General features: G+C 43.2%; 1 protein-coding gene across 1 annotated transcript in view; it reads right to left on the minus strand.

The window, feature by feature from the left end:
* LOC115849273 (RAD52 motif-containing protein 1-like) overlaps window positions 1-21462 on the minus strand; it is a 49287-nt gene that overhangs the window by 22052 nt on the left and 5773 nt on the right. Inside the window, 3 exon segments of the mRNA XM_060294265.1 lie at window positions 14726-15061; window positions 16483-18507; window positions 19956-20041. Coding sequence (XP_060150248.1) covers window positions 18406-18507; window positions 19956-20041 — 188 coding nt within the window. The 3' untranslated portion in view covers window positions 14726-15061; window positions 16483-18405.

The following is a 21462-nucleotide window of genomic DNA, read 5'->3' on the forward strand; positions in this document are numbered from 1 at the left end:
ACAGCTAAGGGTCACTTAATATTCACAAGGACTCAGGGCTGTAAAGGACATTTGCCCTCAAAAAATGTCCTGAGGGAGGGAATGGCCAAAAAAACTCAAAACAGTGCAAATTTTTCAAGAAAATCATATGAAAAATTAAGTTTTACTCACTATTTTAAAATTAAAAAAGGAAAATGGCTAAAAGCTCCACATCAGGAATTATTAGACTTGTGCAAATCTAATCTACAAAAAGGTTTCAACACACACCAGTCGAATGACCATCAGCAAAAAGTCTACAAAAACTATGCTGAAGAGGTTTTAGAGAACTGTGTACCTTCTAGCTGCTGGTGAGATGTAAAGTGGTAACAGCCAATAATGAGAACAGAAAGAAGCTGCGTTTTAAAGTAAAAATTGAGCTATCATTCGATCCATCTGGCCCACTGCTGGGCCTATCACCTGAGAAGACCAGAAATGACAAGACACAGGCTGGCAAAACTGCACTGCAACCATATTCACAATAGCCAAGAAACGGAAGCAACCAAAATGTCCCTCAACAGATGAATGCACAAGAAGAAGTGATCCATGTACACAATGGAATATTAACAATTGAAAACAGTGAAACACTGCTCTTTGCAGCACCATAAAATGGGCATAGAGATAATCACAGAACATGAGGAAAGGAAAAGACAAATATCATATCACTTATAGGTGTTATCTAACAACTGACACAAATGAACTTATTTCCACAGAGAAGACACTCACAGACTTAGAAAACAAATCTGGTTATCTAAAAGGAAAGGTGGGAGGAAAGGATAAATAAAGATTATGATTACCATACCTATACCAATACATATAAAATACATATATCAAAAAGATCGACCATATACCAAGGCAGGGCTACTGAACACTCTGTATTAATTTACATGAAAAGAGAATCTGTACTTGAATAGATATATATAATGTACAAATGAACCAGACTGTGGACACTTAGAACAAATAATATGCTAATCATTACCCTGATTAGAAAAAATACATTAAAACAACGAACAATAAGCACTGAGACATAAACTTATGGGGGTTTTTCCTGACAAATTCCATTCTAATTTACAACCTAGAAACACGACTTCCAGGAAAGATCTACTGCCCTCGTAACCAGATTTGGGAATGGAGAAACGCTCCCACCGATTCCCACAACTGCAGCTTTAAACCCAGCGCTAATGCTCACTTAATATTAACAATAATTTCAGGCCCCTAAACGACACCTGCCCTAAAAAAAAATCAAAGGTCGAAAATCGACCAAAAATTCAAAAGAGGGAAACGTTTCAGAATTCAGAACAATGATAGTGACAGTGATCCAGGGCCTTGGAAAAAGAATGAGGGCAAAGATCGAGAAGATGCAAGAAATGTTTAACAAACACCTAGAAGAATTAAGAAAGAAACACCTAGAAGATTTAAAGAACAAACAAACAGAGATGAAGAATACAATAACTGAAATGAAAAATACACAAGACGGAATCAACCTCAGAATAACTGAGGCAGAAGAATGGGTAAGTGACCTGGAGGCAGAATGGTGGAATTCACTTCCACGGAACAGAAAAAAGAAAAAAGAATGAAAAGAAATGAAGACAGCCTAAGAGACCTCTGGGACTATATTAAGCACAATAACATTCGCATTATAGGGGTCCCAGAAAGAGAAGAGAGAGAGAAAGGACATGAGAAAATATTTGAAGGGATTATCTTCGAAAACTTCCCTAACATGGGAAAGGAAATAGCCATCCAAGTCCAGGAAGGACAGCAAGTCCCATACAGTATAAACCCAAGGAGAAACATGCTGAGACACATAATAATCAAATTGACAAAAATTAAAGACAACGAAAAATTACTGAAAGCAACAAGGGAAAAATGACAAATAAAAGACAAGGGAACAGCTGATTTCTCAGCAGAAACTCTACAAGACAGAAGGGACTGGCACGTTATACTTAAAATGATGAAAGGGAAGAACCTACACCAAGAGTACTCTACCCAGCAAGGATCTCATTCAGATTCAACAGAGAAATCAAAAGCTTTACAGACAAGCAAAAGCTATGAGAGTTCAGCACCACCAAACCAGCTCTACAACACATGCTAAAAGAACTTCTCTATGTGGGAAACACAAGAGAGGAAAAGGACCTACAAAAATAAACCTGTAACAATTAAGAAAATGGTAATGGGAACATACATATTGATATTACCTTAAACGTGAATAGATTACATGCTCCAACCAAAAGACACAGATTGGCGGAATTGATACAGAAACAAGACCCATATATATGCTGTCTACGAGAGACCCACTTCAGACGTACGGACACATACAGACTGAAAGTGAGGGGATGGAAAAAGATATTCCATGCAAATGGAAATCAAAAGAAAACTGGTGTAGCAATACTCATCAGATTTTAAACCCTGGTGGCACAGTGGTTAAGAATCTGCCTGCCAATGCAGGAAACATGGGTTCGAGCCCTGGTCCGGGAAGATCCCACATGACCCAGAGCAACTAAGCCCATGTGTCATAACTACTGAGCCCGCATGCCACAACTAATGAAGCCTGTGAGCCTAGAGCCTGTGCTCCGCAACAAGAGAAGCCACCACAATAAGCATGTGCACCGCAACAAAGAGTAGCCCACACTCTCCACAACTAGAGAAGGCCCACGCACACCAACGAAGACCCAATGCAGCCAAAAATAAATAAATAAGTTATTTTTAAAAATAGACTTAGATTTAAATATATAGATTTTAATAGATTTAAATAGACTTTAAAATAAAGAATGTTACAATAGACAAGGAAGGACACCAAATAATGATCAAGGGATCAATCCAAGAAGAAGATATAACAATTATAAACATATATGCACCCAACATAGGAGCACCTCAATACATAAGGCAACTGCTAACATCTATAAATGAAGAAAGTGACAGTAACACAATAATAGAGGGGGAACTTAACACCTCACTTACACCAATGGACATATCATTCAAAATGAAAAATAAATAAGGAAACAGAAGCTTTAAAAGACACAATAGACCAGATAGAGTTAATTGATATTTATAGAACATTCCATCCAAAAACAGCAGGTAATATATCTTCTCAACTGCGCACGGTACATTCTCCAGTATAGATCACATCGTGGCTCACAAATCAAGCCTCAGTAAATTTAAGAAAGTCGACATCATATCAAGCATCTTTTCTGACCACAACGCTACGAGATTAGAAATTAATTACAGGGAAAAAAATGTCAAAAACACAAACACATGGAGGCTAAACAATACGTTACTAGATAACCAAGAGATAACTGAAGAAATCAAAGAGGAAATCAAAAAATACCTAGAGACAAATGACAATGAAAACATGATGATCCAAAACCTATGGGATGCAGCAAAAGCAGTTCTAAGAGGGACGTTTATAACTCTACAAGCCTACCTCAAGAAAAAAGAAAAGTCTCAAATAAACAATCTAACCTTACACCTAAAGAAACTAGAGGATAAAAAAAAACCCCAAAGTTAGCAAAAGGAAACAAATCATAAAAATCACAGCAGAAATAAATGAAATAGAAATGAAGAAAACAATAGAAAAGATCAATAAAACTAAAAGCTGCTTCTTTGAGAAGATAAACAATATTGAAAACCATTAGCTAGACTCATCAAGAAAAAGAGGGAGAGGACTCAAATCAAAAAAGTTAACAACGAAAAAGGAGAAGTTACAAGGGACACCACAGAAATACAAAGCATCCTAAGAGACTACTACAAGCAACTCTATGCCAATGAAATGGACAACCTGGAAGAAACGGACAAATTCCTAGAAAGGTATAACCTTCCAAGACTGAATCAGAAAGAAATACAAAATACAAACACACCAATCACAAGTAATGAAATGGAAACTATGATTAAAAATATTCCAACAAACAAAAGTCCTGGACCAGATGGCTTCACAGGTGAATTCTATCAAACAATTAGAGAAGAGCTAACACCCATCCTTCTCAAACTCTTCCAAAAAACTGCGGAGGAAGGAATACTCCCAAACTCATTCTATGAGGCCACCATCACCCTGATACCAAAACCAGACAAAGATACTACAAAAAAAGAAAATTACAGACCAATATCACTGATGAATATAGATGCAAAAATCCTGAACAAAATACTAGCAAACAGAATTCAGCAACACATTAAAAGGATCATACACCATGATCAAGTGGGATTTATCTCAGGTATGCAAGGATTCTTCAATATACGCAATATCATTCAGTGTGATATACCATATTAACAAACTGAAGAAGAAAAACCATATTATCATCTCAATAGATGCAGAAAAAGCTTTTGACAAAATTCAACACCGATTTATGATAAAAACTCTCCAGAAAGTGGGCATAGAGGGAACCTACCTCAACATAATAAAGGTCATATACGACAAACCCACAGCAAACAACATTCTCAATGGTGAGAAACTGAAAGCATTTCCTGTAAGATCAGGAACAAGACAAAAATGTCCACTCTTACCTCTATTATTCAAGATAGTTTTGAAGATCTAGCCACAGCAATCAGAGAAGAAAAAGGAATAAGAGGAATACAAATTGGAAAAGAAAAAGTAAAACTCACTGTTTGCAGATGAGATGATACTATACATAGAGAATCCTAAAGATGCTACCAGAAAACTATTAGAACTAATCAGTGAATCTGGTAAAGTAGCAGGATACAAAATAAATTCACAGAAATCTCTTGCATTCCAATACACTAATGATGAAAAATCTGTAAGGGAAATTAAGGAAACACTCCCATTTACCATTGCAACAAAAAGAATAAAATACCTTGGAATAATCCTACCTAGGGAGACAAAAGACCTCTACGCAGAAAACTATAAGACACTGATGAAAAATTAAAAATGATACCAACAGGTGGAGAGATATACCATGTTCTTGGACTGGAGGAATAAATACTGGGAAAATGACTGTACTATCCAAAGCAATCTACAGATTCAATGCAATCCCTATCAAACTACCAATGGCATTTTTCACAGAACTAGAATAAAAAATTTCACAATTTGTATGGAAACACAAAAGACCCCGAACAGCCAAAGAAATCTTGAGAACGAAAAATGGAGCTGGAGGAATCAGGCTCCCTGACTTCAGACTATACTACAAAGCCACAGTAATCAAGACAATATGGTACTGGCACAAAAACAGAAATATAGATCAATGGAACAAGATAGAAAGCCCAGAGATAAACCCATGCACCTAAGGTCAGCTAATCTATGAGAAAAGAAGCAAGGATATACAATGGAGAAAAGATAGTCTTTTCAATAATTGGTGCTGGTAAAACTGCACAACTACATGTAAAAGAATGGAATTAGAACACTCTCTAACACCATAAACAAAAATAAACTCAAAATGGATTAGAGACCTAAATGTAACACTGGACACTATAAAACTGTTAGAGGAAAACATAGGAAGAACACTCTTTGACATAAATCACAGCAAGATTTTTTTTTTTTTTTTTTTTTTTTTTGCGGTACGTGGGCCTCTCGCTGTTGTGGCCCCTCTCACTGCGGAGTGCAGGCTCCGGACACGAAGGCTCAGTGGCCATGGGTCACGGGTCCAGCCGCTCCACGGCATGTGGGATCTTCCCGGACTGGGGCACGAACCAGTGTCCCCTGCATCAGCAGGCAGACTCTCAACCACTTCGCCACCACGGAAGCCCACAAGATATTTTTTGATCCACCTCATAGAGTAATGGAAATAAAAATGAAAATATACAAATGGGACCTAATGAAACTTAAAAGCTTTTGCACAGCAAAGGAAAACATAAACAAGACAAAAAGGCAACCCTCAGAATGGGAGAAAATATTTGCAAACGAATCAATGGACAAAGGATTAATCTCCAAAATATATAAACAGCTCATGCAGCTCAATATTAGAAAAACAAAAACCCCATCCAAAAATGGGCAAAAGACCTTAATAGACATTTCTCCAAAGAAGACATACTGATGGCCAAGAAGCACATGAAAAGCTGCTCAACATCACTAATTATTAGAGAAATGCAAATCAAAACTACAATGAGGTATCACCTCGCACCTCTTAGAATGGGCATCATCAGAAAATCTACAAACAACTAATGCTGGAGAGGGTGTGGAGAAAAGGGAACTCTCTTGCACTGTTGGTGGGAATGTAAATTGATAGAGTCACTATGGAGAACAGTATGGAGGTTCCTTAAAAAACTAAAAATATAAATACCATGTGACCCAGCAATCCTGCATATACCCAGAGAACACCATAATTCAAAAAGACACATTCACTGCAATGTTCGCTGCAGCACAATTCACAGTAGCCAGGTCATGGAAACAACCTAAATGCCCATAGACAGACGAATGGATAAAGAAGATGTGGTACATATATACAAATGGAATATTACTCAGGCATAAAAAGGAGGAAAATTGGGTCATTTGTAGAGACATGTATGTATACAGAAACTGTCATACAGACTGAAGTAATTCAGGAAGAGAAAAACAAATATCGTATATTAATGCATTAATGTGGAACCGAGAAAAATGGTATTGATGAACCAGTATGCAGGGCAGAAATAGAGACACAGACGTAGAGAACAAACGTATGGACACCAAGGGGGGAAAGTGGCTGGGGGTGTGGGATGAATTAGGAGACTGGGATAGACATATATACACTCATATGTATAAAATAGATAAGTAATAAGAACCTGCTGTATAAAAAATAAAATTAAAAAATTAAAAAGCAATAAAACAAAGAAAAAGTTCTTCCCTTGCCATACACATATTTATATGAATGATTTCTATGCTAACATCTATACATACGAAAAAAAGGAATAAAACCTATCTTGAACCAAAAAAAGAAAAAAAAAGGGAAAAAAAACCAGAACCCACCAGTCATACAGAGGAAAACCCTATCAGAGCACTTGCTCCAGTGGTAAACAATTCTGAAGCTGGTCAGAGGTGGGGAATCGTCTCCCATGCAGCCAGCAGCCCCCCTGCAAGGAGCGTCCTCATTGCAAAGCTGGGGAACCTTGAAGAGGCGTCTCTGAGTAAACGTGAGCTGAGCCCCAGGCCACCTGCTGCTGAACTGTTCCCACCCTTCCCAGGTAAAACACCTGAATGTGTGCAAGGACTGGAAAGTCTAGAAGAAGGGCCGAGGAGCCACACCAGCGACAGCATGCCAGCTGACTTGGTGCCTGCAGGCCAGCCAGGATGGTCCTGGCCCTGGGTGCTCTTCTGGAAGATTTCCATTTCCCTGCCTGAGATACCCATCCTGTCCCTGCCCCCACTGCTTTTTTCCTTCCTCACCTCTGCCCAGGGAGCAATTCCAGCAGCAGGTATGGGTGACACATCCTCTTCTTTAGCAGGTGGCAGCCTGGCAACTGCTGCAGAAAGTCCAGCAGAGCCCCACTCACACTGGGCCACCCACAAAGCCGTGGCCTCTCACTCCCTCCCACCAGGCCAGCCCCGAGACTGCTGACAGGGCAGAGAAAATGGCGTCAGACACAGCTGCAGGGGCTCTTGCTGCCTGGAGTGGTATTTATATTGATCTCAACCCAGGCACACCTGGGGAGGGCTGGCCGGCACGGTAAGGCTGCCCAGGTCAGCCAATCATCACCCCTCAGGGGCTCACAGTTGCAGAAAATGGAACTTGCTGAACCAGCCAGGTCCAAGGAACAGGTGTGGGCTCCTGAGAGTCAGGATAGACAAGGGGCTGCAGCTTTGGCTTGTTTTCTAGTCATTTTATCTGGCCCATGAGTGGGAGACAACTTCAAGAAAAGCCTCTCCTAATGAGAGGAACCCAGGAGTCAGGGAGAGGAGGGGTGGGTGGTGGTTGGAGACAGAGGCCTGGTGCCCCGGGTGCAGTGGAAGTCTCTGGAAGACCAGGTGGAGGGAGGCCACACAGAGTGATGCCCAGGGTCACAGACCTGTCGGAGCTGCTGTTTGTTAGTTCAAGTCCTGCTCTGAGGTGCTCTGTGTCAGCTCTGAGCGACAGGTGAGCTGGGGGTGCTCTTCAATGAGGGCTATGTGCACGGTTCCTGTGTGCCCAGCCCTGCCACGGTACCTGCAAGGGTAGCTCTGTATCCTGGGAGGGGCCTGACCACGAGAGCCCCGTGGGCTGGGTTGGGGGTGGCGTACGTGCCCAGGAGAGCTCCATATCCTGGGATTGGCCTGACCACGAGAGCCCCATGGGCTGCTGGGGACCTGGTAAAGGATGTCAGGACAGTCAGTGAAGCCACCGAGGATATACCTCCAGTTGCTCCTAATTCCTACACCCTGCTGGTCATTCTACCAACCACCAGGACATGGTATTCTGTATTAGTCTTCAATGATGCCTTCTTTTGTATTCCATTAGTCCCAGAGTCACAAGAAATTTTGGCTTGTGAGTGGCAGGACTCAACATACAACTAAAACAATACTTCCGGGCCGTCTTGCCCCAAGGGTTCAAAAATTCCCACACCATCTTTGGGGAAAGCTTAGCTAAAGACCAAAAAGTTCTACCTCTGGAAAAGGAAACCCTCCTTCAATATGCAGACGACATTCTGATCGCCAGCCCTACTAAGGAGGCCTCTGAACTACCAAGCCAATAAAGGATAGAAGTTGTCCAAGAAAAAGCTCAAATATCACAGACTGCGGTGGCCTGCCTGGGCTTCATTCTCACAGAAGCTCGGAGAAGCCCATCCCAGGAAAGGGAAGAAACCATTTGCAGCCTTACCCCTTTCTAAAACTAGAAGACAGCTTAGGGGTTCCTGGGGAGGCCAGGGTTTGCTGCTTCTGGATCCCTAACTACAGTCTACTAGCTGGGCCTCTATATGAAACACTGAAAGGAAAAGATGATGATCCTTTTGAATAGAATCCAGAAGTGGTCTTTCAAGAATGGAAAGAGCAGTCAATTCAGACCCTTGCCCTGGAACTCTCTAATTGAGCTAAACCCTTTGACCTTTACATTCCGGTGAAAGGTGAATCGCCATTGGAGAATTAGTGCAAAACCTGGGACCACTTGAAATGGAACAACGCAAGAATGCCATCCAGGTAGGATAAACTACAGTCACCAAGGGGCTTGGCCCACTGCCACATCTGGCCAAGATACTGGCGGTATCTAAAAACGTGGAAATCAGCAGCCCAAAAGGCCACCTCCCTCCTAAGGGAAAAGGACCCCACGTGGTGATCTTAATCACCAACCATGCCCTGAAGTTGCAGAGTTCGCTCCGTGGGCACACTGACCTCGAGTGAGGAGGCCCTCCAACTCCAACATCCAGAGAGACAACCGGGGGCAACGGGGCACCATGACGACTCGTGTGAACATCACTTGACCTGGAGCTTCTCTCAGAAAACAAGTGTGTACCCCAAAAAAGCAGACTACTGCTTGCAGCACTTACTGCACCCAGAGGGGAGCTAATAAGCTTGGCGGCGGGGGAACCGTATATCACGCTGTCACCATAGAAAAGCCTACAGACACCGTGATGATGGTGGCCAATAAGACCGGCTGGACTCCTGGCTACTTCAAAAGGCCGTTGACTCAGTGGCCGTCGTGGTCCTGGATCACCACGGACGCTGGACTGTCTGGGAGTTGAGCGGGCAGGGCTCTGACACCTGGTGCTGTTTGTACGTTAATTCAGGGGCCTAATTGAAGAAAGAGCAGACTACTGGTCAGAGCATCTAGGCTGGCAGAAACGGTCAGCCTAAGGTGGCCGAACAAATGTGGGGCGGGGTGAAACCGGCCCCCACAGCGTCTCTGCACATCTCTTTCCTGGACCCTTAAAAGTCATTAGAATCTATAACACTTCCAATGCTGGTGCTCAGGCGGACGAGCAGGGAGGCAGGGGGCCTGGGGACAATCAACGTCACCTGGAGGCTGCTGGGGAGAAGTTCTGACTCTCGTCCCCGGGTATGAGGGCTCCCAACTCAGCACTCAGCAGTTACAGAAGAAGGGTCTGCACCCTCAGCACTCCAAGAATGAGGAACGGGACAAAAGGCAGAGGAGGGGTTTGTCCCCAGCAAAGCCCATGAAAAATCCCTGGGAGATAAAAATAGAATCTGGGCAATAAAGTTAACTCTAACCTTTTTTATCGTTTGTGCTTTGTCTAATTTCACGTGCTCCTAGGGTCTCGCATGCAGAGGTTCCACACCCGGCACTTCAGACCAGATTTCCTAGTGCAGAATGGCTGGGTCGACACCTCAGCTCCTGGGGCCCAGTGCAGACTCCGAGATACAGAGCCTGAGCTGCAGCCAACCCGGCCCTCGAGAGCTCCGCCCCCTCCCTCCCACTGACTCTGACAGGATCTCTACACAGCAGCCCAGCCCACAGCCCACGGGGTAGTGCATGCTCTCACCTCTCCATTCTCTGATCAAAATATAAAGTTTCCTTTGCTTGTGAACCAAACTCAGTCTCGATCTGTTGGCCCCAATGACACTGGGCAGGGGGACACTTGTTGGGGCCCACTCTGGAGGATCAGTAACCGAAATTGAGAACATTGTAACTTCAATGAACAGATGTGTGAGCCAAACTGTAATTAACATAGAGCAGTGTGTAAGGCTCGGATAAAATAAGATGTTTCTAACACTTCCATTTGATATTTCCATCACTTTATTATAAGCAAGTTCAGTGAAGATGTTTGTCCTATTTGTCAGGTCAATATTAGAGAAACGAAGTGATTTCTTTCCAAGGATGTACATCTAATAATCTTGGCTGAAGCTTCAATCTTGTTTTAAATGCTTTTCCACTGAAAGTGCTACCTCTCTTTCAGCTACCCCATTTCTGAGTAGTATGAAATCTTATAATTTATTATTACCAAAGGGGAAAGGTGGGAGGAGGGATAAATTAACAGTTTGGGATTAACACATACACACTGCTATGTATAAAACAGATCATCAACAAGGAACTACTGTATAGCACAGGGAACTACACTCAATATTTTGCAATAACCTATAAGGGGAAATAATCTGAAAAAGAATAGATATTTTTATCGACATCATCTATCAACGACAGATAAAATGTAACCTAAGGGAAGCCGATGGTGAGCGCTTCTGACCCTGAAGACTTCAATCATCTAAAGTTTGGACTCTGCCTACTTCCCAAGGCCCTTAATGAACATATGTGTAGCCGTAGCTTAAAAATTCCCCAGTTTGGGGTTCGGGGAGACACTGATTTGAAAAAATCCCCGGTGTTCTCCTTACATGCACGGAACCCTTGCTACTGCTAAAATATGCCTGTCACACCCAGAGGATGGTACACCGTCTGATCGGGAAGAGTTTGGAAAAGGCATCTCATCTGCTCATCTCTTGGTAGTCGGGTTCACCCCTCCAGCGTCTTTCCTAACAATCTCCCCACTTGGGGATGTCAGCACCGTCAACATCCTGTTGCACACAGTTTCGAATCTGTCCAGAGGATGAAGCGGAAGGATGAGGAACAATGAGAGACAAGTCCTAGGTATTCGGACAGGCACATGTCACTCTAATTTCCAATCAGGAAGACGTATTGACCAAAGGCTAAGATTACCCACGGAAACAGAATAGGGCTTGAGGAAATCCCACTGTTTTGTGGCCAGTTCCCAAAAGCACAAGTTGAAAAATGGAACTCAGGGGCACTAAAATTCACGAAACTGAAGAGCTGAAAGTATCTATTGTCGAAAAATGTCTTGAGGTAAGTCACCGAAAAGGACTTGTAAGCAAGGGAGAATGGCAGGAAAGGGATTTGAGGAGGTAGAAAGGACTCGCCATTAAGCACGAGGGCTGAACATCGCCAACAATGCAGTTGGCCAACAAAGGCGTATGCGTATTTTCTGAATATATTCAAGAAAAGGGCATACGCCCTTTTTAGCGAACCGAACAGGTGGGCACTGGAAAACAATACTACAAAATGTATCACTTCACATCAGTCAGAAGAGCCATCCTCATAAAGTGTAAACACCAGAAATGCAGGACAGGGCAAGGAGAAGAGGGAGCCCTGTGAGGCTTATAGTGGAAATGTATATTGCCAACGGCCATTCTGGAGAAGTGTATTGTGTTTACTAAAGCATCTAAAAAATGAGCTACAGAGCATAGGGCACTTGCACTCATGGGCGTATATCTTGGGAAAAACAAAAATCGAGAGGACACAGGCACCCCAATGTTTACTGCCTCTCTGTTTAAAAGATCCTCGACTAGGATATAACTTAAATGTCTCTGGAAGGAAAAAATGGATAAAAGAGATGTGGTACTTATGTAGAGTGGAATATTACTCAGCCTGGAAATCAATGAAATAAGGCCACTTGCAACAACTCCAAAGGAGTTACGTACGATCATTCTAAGTGACATAAGTCAAAAGGAAAAGACACATATCATAAGATATCACTTAAAGGTGGAATCAAAAATGGTTACACATGAAATAAATTACAAAAGATAAACATAGTCAAATATGTAGAAAACACACATAAGGCTGCTAAAGGGGAAAGGTGGGGAGGGGTGAGGCATTATCCAGGAGGTTGAAATTAGCAAATATACGGTTTCAAATACCAAATTGATAATCGAAAAGGCCTACACGGTACCTCAAACAACCGCACTCAGCACACTCAAGTCACCGGAAAAGAATATATACGACTGGTAAGAATCTGAAGAAGAATTTATTGATGTCTGTCTATAGGTGAATCAAGTGCATGTACAGCACAGCGAGAAACAGACCACTGAAAATCACCTGTAATCAATATAATAATAAATTTAAGAAAAAGGCACTGAGACAGAAAAATTCTTACACCTTTTGCTCAGGGGCTGTTAATCAACATGCATTGTACACATATAGACCCACAACAGGATGAGACATAACGCTAGAAACTGTTCGCGCTAACAGAATTACTGAGGTTGGGTGAGGAAATGCAGACCCTTTAAAGGAATACTGCCTGGTACCCATTCCATGGGTCCCAAATCTGCAGGTTCAAGGGAACTGCCTACAGGTAAAACATACATGGGAAATCCAGAGGACTGTACACCGTGTGAACGGGAAATGTGTCTAAAATGCACCTCATTCTTCATCTACTGGTGTTCGGGTTCGCCATTCTAGCCAGTTTACTAAAAATCTCCCCACTTGCAGAATCAGAGCCTTTAAACTCCTGTTTCGCACAGTTTCCAATTTGTGCAGAGGATGAACAGAAAGAAGGGGACCCAATGAGACACTAGCTGTGGGTGTTTCGACAGACACATGTCAGTTTAATTTCCCATCGTGAAGAAGAACTAACCAAAGGCTCAACCTGCCAGCCCGGAACCAGGATAGGGCCTGAAGCAATCCTGCGGTTTTGCAGCCAGTTCACAAGAGCGAGTTGAAAAATGGAGCTCAGGGGCAGTGCAATTCACAAAGCAGCAGAGTTATAAATGACACCTAACGTCCAAAAATATACTGAGGTAAGGCAACGAAGAGGCTCTGAATGCAAGGCAGAATTGCAGGAAACAGATTTCAGGCGGTAGATTGGTCTAGCCTTTAAAGCACATGAAAAGTGTCAGAACTTCGACAATGATGCACTTGGCGAAAAAACGCAAACGCCCTTTTTGGCCAATCAAGCAAGCGGGCAAAGCAAATCCGCACAACAAACAAATCTCATTTCCCACCACTCAAAAGGGCCATCAGAAAAGTGTGTAAAAGACACAAATGTAGGACAGGCCATTGGAGAACAGAGAGCCTTATTACGGGGATGTGCGCGGTGTAAAATGCTGAGAGCTACTCTGGAGAAGTGGATGGTGTTTTCAAAAATATTTAAAAAACAGAGCGACAGAGCATAGGGCACTTCCACTCAAGGGTGAATATCTTGGGAAGACTAAAAATAAACAAGACACAGGCACCACAAAGTATAGGGCTGCTCCGTGTTCAAGAACCTAGATTTCAGTTCACCTTAAATATCACAGGAAACAGAACACTGGAAAAAGAAGTTGTGGTACTTATGTACAATGGAATGTCACTCAGCCTTGAAATCACTGTCATAAGGCCAGCAGCAGCATAATGAGTGGATTTAGGTACGATGATTCTAAGTGAAAGAAGTCACACAGAAAAAGAAACTTATCATAAGATATCACTCACAGACGGAACGTAAACATGGCTACACATGAACTGAATTACAAAACAGAACACAGTCACACATTTAGAAGACGCACTTATGCCTGCTTAAGGGGAGAGGTGAGGAGGGGTGATGCATAAAACCAGAGTTTAAACTTAGCACGGATCCCGTTCCATAAACCAAATATGTAATAGAGAAGACCTACTCTTTGCTCAGTGAACTGGACTCAACACCCCCTATGCACCGCAGAGGAATATATGTGACAAGTCAGAATCTTAAAACCTATGTATTGATATGTCTCCGTAAGGGAATCAAGTGTGTGTAGGGCGGCAGAAATACTGCAGTGAAATTCAGCTGAAGCCCATTATAAAAATAAATTTCGAAAAACAAACAAAACACAAAGAGAGTGAAAGAGAGAGAAATTCTTACAAAATTCGTCCAGGGGCTGTGATGCACCCTGGATTGACCTTAGCTACCCCCTACAGCTGGATGACACATGAGGCTGGACACTTGGGGCTGAGAGGATTGGTGAGGTTGGGTGAGCAAATGCAGACCCTTTAAAGCAGTACTGCGCGCTACCCATTCCATGGGCCCCAACTCTCCAGGTTTAAGGGTATCTTCCTACAGCTAAAACACGCATGGGAAACCCAGAGGATGGTACACCGTGTGATCGGGAAAGGTTTCTCAAACGTACCTCACTTTTCCTCTCCTGGTGCTCGGGTTCGCCATTCCAGCCGCTTTACTAACAATCTCCCCATTTGGAGAGTCAGCGCCTTAAACCTCCTGTTTCGCACAGTCTGCAATCAGTGCGGAGGATGAACGGGATGACGAGGAACCAGTGAGAGAACAGCTGTAGGTGTTTGGACGGGCACATGCACCTCTAATTTCCCATCAGGAGGAAGAATTAACCAAAGCCTCAGCCTGCCGCCCCGGAACCAGAATAGGGCCTGAAGCAATCCTGCGGTTTTGCGGTCAGTTCACAAAAGAGCGAGTTGAAAAATGGAGCTCAGGGGCACTGCAGTTCACAAACCTGCAGAGTTAAAAAGGACAACTTTCGTCGAAAAATATATCGAGGTAAGGCAACGAAGAGGAGTTGAAACCAAGGCAGAATTGCAGCAAACAGGTTTCACCAGGTAGATTGGAGTCTCCTTTAAAGCACATGAAAAGCGGCCGAACTTCGACGATGACGCAGTTGCCCAAAAAGGGCGTATGCGTTTTTGCCTGAATATATTCAGGCAAAAACGCATACGCCCTTCTTGGCCAATCGAGGAAGCGGGCAATGGAAATCCGCACAGCAAAGAAGTCTCTCTTCAACCGGGCCAAAGGGCCATCCGAAAAAAGTGTAAGAACCAGAGAGGCAGGACAGGCCGTGCAGACCAGGGAGCCTTGTTACCCTGATTGGCCGGAATTTAATTGCCAACAGCCACTCTGGAGAAGTGTACGGTGTTTCCGGAAACATGTGAAAAACAGAGCTACAGAGCATAGGGCACTTCCACTCGTGGGCATATATCTTGGGAAATATAAAAATCAACAAGACACAGCCACCCCAAAGCTTAGGGCTCCTCTGTTTACAAAATCCTCCACTTGGGTACAACTTAAACACCCCAGGAAAGAGAAAAATGGATAAAGAAGTTGTGGTACTTATGTACAATGGAATGTCACTCAGCCTTGAAATCACTGTCATAAGGCCAGCAGCAGCATAATGAGTGGATTTAGGTACGATGATTCTAAGTGAAAGAAGTCACACAGAAAAAGAAACTTATCATAAGATATCACTCACAGACGGAATGTAAACATGGCTACACATGAACTGAATTACAAAACAGAACACAGTCACACATGTAGAAGACGCACTTATGCCTGCTTAAGGGGAGAGGTGAGGAGGGGTGATGCATAAAACCAGAGTTTAAACTTAGCACGGATCCCGTTCCATAAACCAAATATGTAATAGAGAAGACCTACTCTTTGCTCAGTGAACTGGACTCAACACCCGCTATGCACCGCAGAGGAATATATGTGACAAGTCAGAATCTTAAAACCTATGTATTGATATGTCTCCGTAAGGGAATCAAGTGTGTGTAGGGCGGCAGAAATACGGCAGTGAAATTCAGCTGAAGCCCATTATAAAAATAAATTTCGAAAAACAAACAAAACACAAAGAGAGTGAAAGAGAGAGAAATTCTTACAAAATTCGTCCAGGGGCTGTGATGCACCCTGGATTGACCTTAGCTACCCCCTACAGCTGGATGACACATGAGGCTGGACACTTGGGGCTGAGAGGATTGGTGAGGTTGGGTGAGCAAATGCAGACCCTTTAAAGCAGTACTGCGCGCTACCCATTCCATGGGCCCCAACTCTCCAGGTTTAAGGGTATCTTCCTACAGCTAAAACACGCATGGGAAACCCAGAGGATGGTACACCGTGTGATCGGGAAAGGTTTCTCAAATGTACCTCACTTTTCCTCTCCTGGTGCTCGGGTTCGCCATTCCAGCCGCTTTACTAACAATCTCCCCATTTGGAGAGTCAGCGCCTTAAACCTCCTGTTTCGCACAGTCTGCAATCAGTGCGGAGGATGAACGGGATGACGAGGAACCAGTGAGAGAACAGCTGTAGGTGTTTGGACGGGCACATGCACCTCTAATTTCCCATCAGGAGGAAGAATTAACCAAAGCCTCAGCCTGCCGCCCCGGAACCAGAATAGGGCCTGAAGCAATCCTGCGGTTTTGCGGTCAGTTCACAAAAGAGCGAGTTGAAAAATGGAGCTCAGGGGCACTGCAGTTCACAAACCTGCAGAGTTAAAAAGGACAACTTTCGTCGAAAAATATATTGAGGTAAGGCAACGAAGAGGAGTTGAAACCAAGGCAGAATTGCAGCAAACAGGTTTCACCAGGTAGATTGGAGTCTTCTTTAAAGCCCAGGAAAAGCCGCAGAAGTTTAGAAGACTGAAAGATTGAAAAAGATTCAGCCTGCTCAGGGCTTTGTGGATGCTGAGCAGGGGGCTCCTGTGGGGGTAAAGTTTCAGCCTCCTCAGTGAGCTCTGGATGAGGAGGTTGGGCCTCCTGCTGGGATGGAGAAGTTTCAGCTTCCTCTGGGGGCTCCATAGTTTAATCTGGGCTCCCAGAAAAATCCCTAGGTATGCTCTCCTCAGGTTAAATGGCATACATACTGGGATCTAAATAATGACCCTGCAACTGTTGTTCTAGACCCTGAGTGTTTTTTTTTGAAATTGGCCTGTAGTTCCAACAACAACTTTGGCATGCCGTTGATGTTGAATTAGATCTTTCTTCAGGTTTGGGGATGAAACCATAAACTTCATTGGTTTTGAGCTCTTACTACCTAGAGGTGGAACAAGTATTTCAAACGATTGGTGAGCTTCAGCCTGATCCATACCTGTGTCTTTAGTCTTACTTTTGTGTCCAGAAGGCAGAAACAAGGGCTAATTCTATCCCAGTCTAGAACTGGAACTGCCTCTGGGAGCTCTTGCACTGGAACTGCCTCTGGGAACTTTTGATGTTGGGTTTGCTTGTTATTCAGATCCTCACGTGGAACAGCAAACTGATCTGGCCCTGTAGGCATCTCTCCAACCGAATCCGTTTCCGGGTATGGAACCTCAGTCTCAGTCAACTCCTGATGAGGCGGGGCCAACATCTGGAATGGAGACAAGGACGTCAAGTAATTAAAGCCCCCGGCTTCTGCCAGGGATGTAAGGGGCATGGGGCAATTTGGGAGGGGTTCTGAGGTGTGTGAATACAAAGCCTCTGTCAGCCGCGGGGGGTTGGGGGTCACCTGGATGGGGCCCATGGCCCACTCCGGAGGCTGAACTGCCTGGACTAGAAGCCATCGTCCTTGCCATGTGAGGAAGAGCCGTGGAGCGCAGGCACGACACAGAGGCGCAGCCGCGACATAACATGCGGCGGCTCCCAGGCGCAGCGACCCAGGCCAGTGAGGAGCCGGAGCCACATCCTCCTTCAGAGCCAAACCGAACTTCTATGCCAGCACCCCGATGCGAGGGCTCACGTTAGCAACCGCGCGCCCCGGCCCCGCATAACGTCCCATCCGTTATTTATGACATCTTTAGTTGCGCCACAGTTATTAGGCTCGTGTGGAGATCCAATCCACGCCACCAGAATGGGCCTTTTTCCCAGAGTCCCCAGGACACAAGCCATCCTTCCCCTTGCAAAGGCAACAATTACCTCCTGCCGGCCCTCTTCCCAACCCCGCCCTGCCCACCCTGGCCCCAAACAATGAGGCAGGATTTAGGCTGCAGACCCGAGTGGCCCCAAACTCCAGCAGCCCAGGGGTGGAGGGGGTTGGGAAGGATGCAGAGCTTCCCGTGGAAACGAAAAACCTGGCATTCTGGGAAATTCAAAAGTGCTAGTCCAGTTCTGGCAATCTGAACTCTTCCTCCACAAAGCTGAAGTCTGAGAGACATTCTTCCTCCCTTTGGCCACACGGCTGACATGAAAAGTAGCTGACCTGCAAAATGAGCACCAGTTAGGGTGGCGGGAGGGGAACACTCCTTACAGTTATGCTAAAATGTTGCCATTTCCTCCAAACTCTCAGTATTCACGTCTCATGATTCATTCACAACTCTATTATTAGGGAGTCACCACTGAATCAGTGATGACTCCAGAACTTCTGTAGGAGGGGTTTGGGGCAGGTGAGCAATTCATTCTGGGAAAGAGAGTCTAAAACCAAGTGAATGTCCCTTTACATTAGCATGCGAAAACTTCCCCCATCCCACCTTGTCTCAACAGAGCCATTAATGTAGAAAAAACTACAGTGTCACTTTTCAGAGGTCTACCCTGTGTGAACATATGGAGAAGACACTTAGAATGTTAAAGTCAGCATGTTAAGTAATGTTCTTGAAATACTGTAACTAGCACCCAGTTTACTTTCTTCACAGTCCTTTCTATAATCTATTTAATTTTAGTCCTTTTTAATTGTCTGCTATACCTTTAGCACCTAAACTCCAAGAGACAAGGAGCTTCATCCTATTTCCAGTGCCTAGCACATAATGGTTTCTAAATGGAACTGATTCCACGATTGGCCTCATTTAGGAGTGGAACTGTTGTTATAATCAGGTTTCCAAAATCTTTAGTACCAATATGGAATCCTTTCCTCTCATATTTCACAGGAAGATAGACTTCTTAAAGCCCAAACATGGATACGTTTGAACTGTCCTTGACTGATTAAAATTGAACTGAAATAATTATTTTGTACAGGAAAAACTTTCAAAATTTTATCATTTTTCAGAACATAACCACCTTTTCTTTCTCTACCTTCGTCCCTTCAAAACAAACTTTGCAACATTAGGGTGAGTTAAATAATCAGAAATCTAGCCAAAAATTAAGCTCTCAATGGCATGAAACACATTTTCTGCTCCTTTAAAAAAATAATCCTTTATGCAGTACATTAATGTTTTCTTTTAGAAATTACGTTGACAACTTAATCCCTAATTCGAGGCATCCATATAACTGGTTTACAGAAAGGTTCTTTGGCAAAATATTTAACACAAGATATATAAGAGATCTGGGTAATACACCTTACTTGAAAGGTATGAATAGTTTTTAAACAGTGTAGCATAATCACACTTAAGACCATAGTTACTTTGTTCCCAAATCCCTGCAATTCTATTTGAGGGGAGTTCTAAAGGGCCTGTGTCTTCTCCTGTGTCCACAACCATAGATGTACACTGGTGGCCCTCAATCCTGCTCTCCAAACATCAAATAATGGACCAGAGACAAGGCTCGGAACTTGGAAAAGTCCTAGAAATTTCCTGCCTCAAAAGCAGTTTCAGAATTTCACATTTTCCTAAGGAAGACAGAGATGAGTAGATATGCTGAAGTCTTCCAAATCCTGCTGGTTGTTTTGAATTATGGCTACACTGGCTATGTACCTCTTGAGTTTTTAACTCCACATACTTGAATTAAATCCTGTAGTTCCTCTTCGGTTCTAGCATCTGTGACATCTTCACAGGGTCTATATGCCACAGGTGTTTTACCACTTTCTGTAATAGAGTTAACAAGGATCAATTCAGAAGTTTTCTTGTTCTAAAACTTCCTGTATACAATGGTAGCACCGAATAATTAGACATTCTTTTGACTTCTAAAAGCAGAAAATAAGAGCATTTTCCTAGAAGTTCCCTCATCAGACATGGCAGTTTTTATCATAATTATTTGTGAAAACATATATAAGAAGTATCAACTTTGGTTCAAAAACTTTATGAACTTAGAAATAAGAACTAAGGAATAAGGACATAGAAATTAAAAGCTGTGGAAACAAAAATGTTCAATCACAATACAATTAAATAGGAAGGCATCAGGTGGGAGTCAAAGTGAGTTCAAACCTGGGAGAGATACCACTGGACTATAATAGATACTTCCTATTAGAAGTAAGGCAAGTGCCTACTCCTTGGGACCAAAATTCTATCAGATACAATGAACATAGCTTTGGAGACAGAGACAGAGAGAGAGAGCATTTGAACACTCTACTGGCAGAAACTGGCCCATGTACATTTTGGACAATACAGCTTTCCTCAAGGCAAGCTATGGCCACCAGGCTTTTTGGTCTAAGGAGTTTTGGGTACATATAAGGAGTACATTGGCATATTAGGCACAAACAGCCCAGTCATTTAGTTTGGTCCTTAAAGCTTGTTACCCAGAGTTGACAGCGGATGGAGATTCTGCCTGATGACCAGGGAAATCACACTTCACTGGAAGGATTGCTCAGGCTGGAAAGCCAAGACCAGTCCAGGGTCAACTCTTACAAGCAAATAAGGTCTCTGACAACTTAGCTTGGATTTCTCAGTCTCTAACCCTGCAGGGCTGTGAAGCAGGGGAGCGATTCTGTTCCGGGAATCTACTGATCATAAAGTTTCGTTTGGGCACAGCCTGTGCCATTCTCACCGCTGCATAACTCGATAGGGAAGAAAATCAATCCTATTCAATCCATGACCACATTCAAGGTTTACAAAAACATAACTGATTATTATACAAGAATCATATTCACCCAATACATCAGAAATGAAAACGGAAATTAAACTGATTCCAAACACATAATCTAATAAACTCTTCAACAAGAAAACAGCAGTAATATTAATAGTCAATATATTTTGTCTGCTTACTATGTTTCAGGCATAGCTCTAAGCTTTTTAGATTCATCATCCCATTTACTCTTACAATATCCCCCATTTGGTGGTAAGCTGAATTACTAACCCTATTTGCAGATAAAGAAATTGCAGCTTAGAGATATTAAATACCTACAAATGTCTCTGGCTACAAAAATCTAAAATTGCAACAACAACAATATCTAAGAGACAAAGTTAGGACTCAAACACAGGTGTCCAAGGCTTATATTCACTACCCTATTCTGTATGATAAGCAAGCAATTGAGGAAGAACTGGATCAAACATTTTCTGTATGAACTGAG

This window comes from Globicephala melas, chromosome 2 (genome assembly GCF_963455315.2).
Source record: "Globicephala melas chromosome 2, mGloMel1.2, whole genome shotgun sequence".
Classification (NCBI taxonomy): domain Eukaryota; kingdom Metazoa; phylum Chordata; class Mammalia; order Artiodactyla; family Delphinidae; genus Globicephala; species Globicephala melas.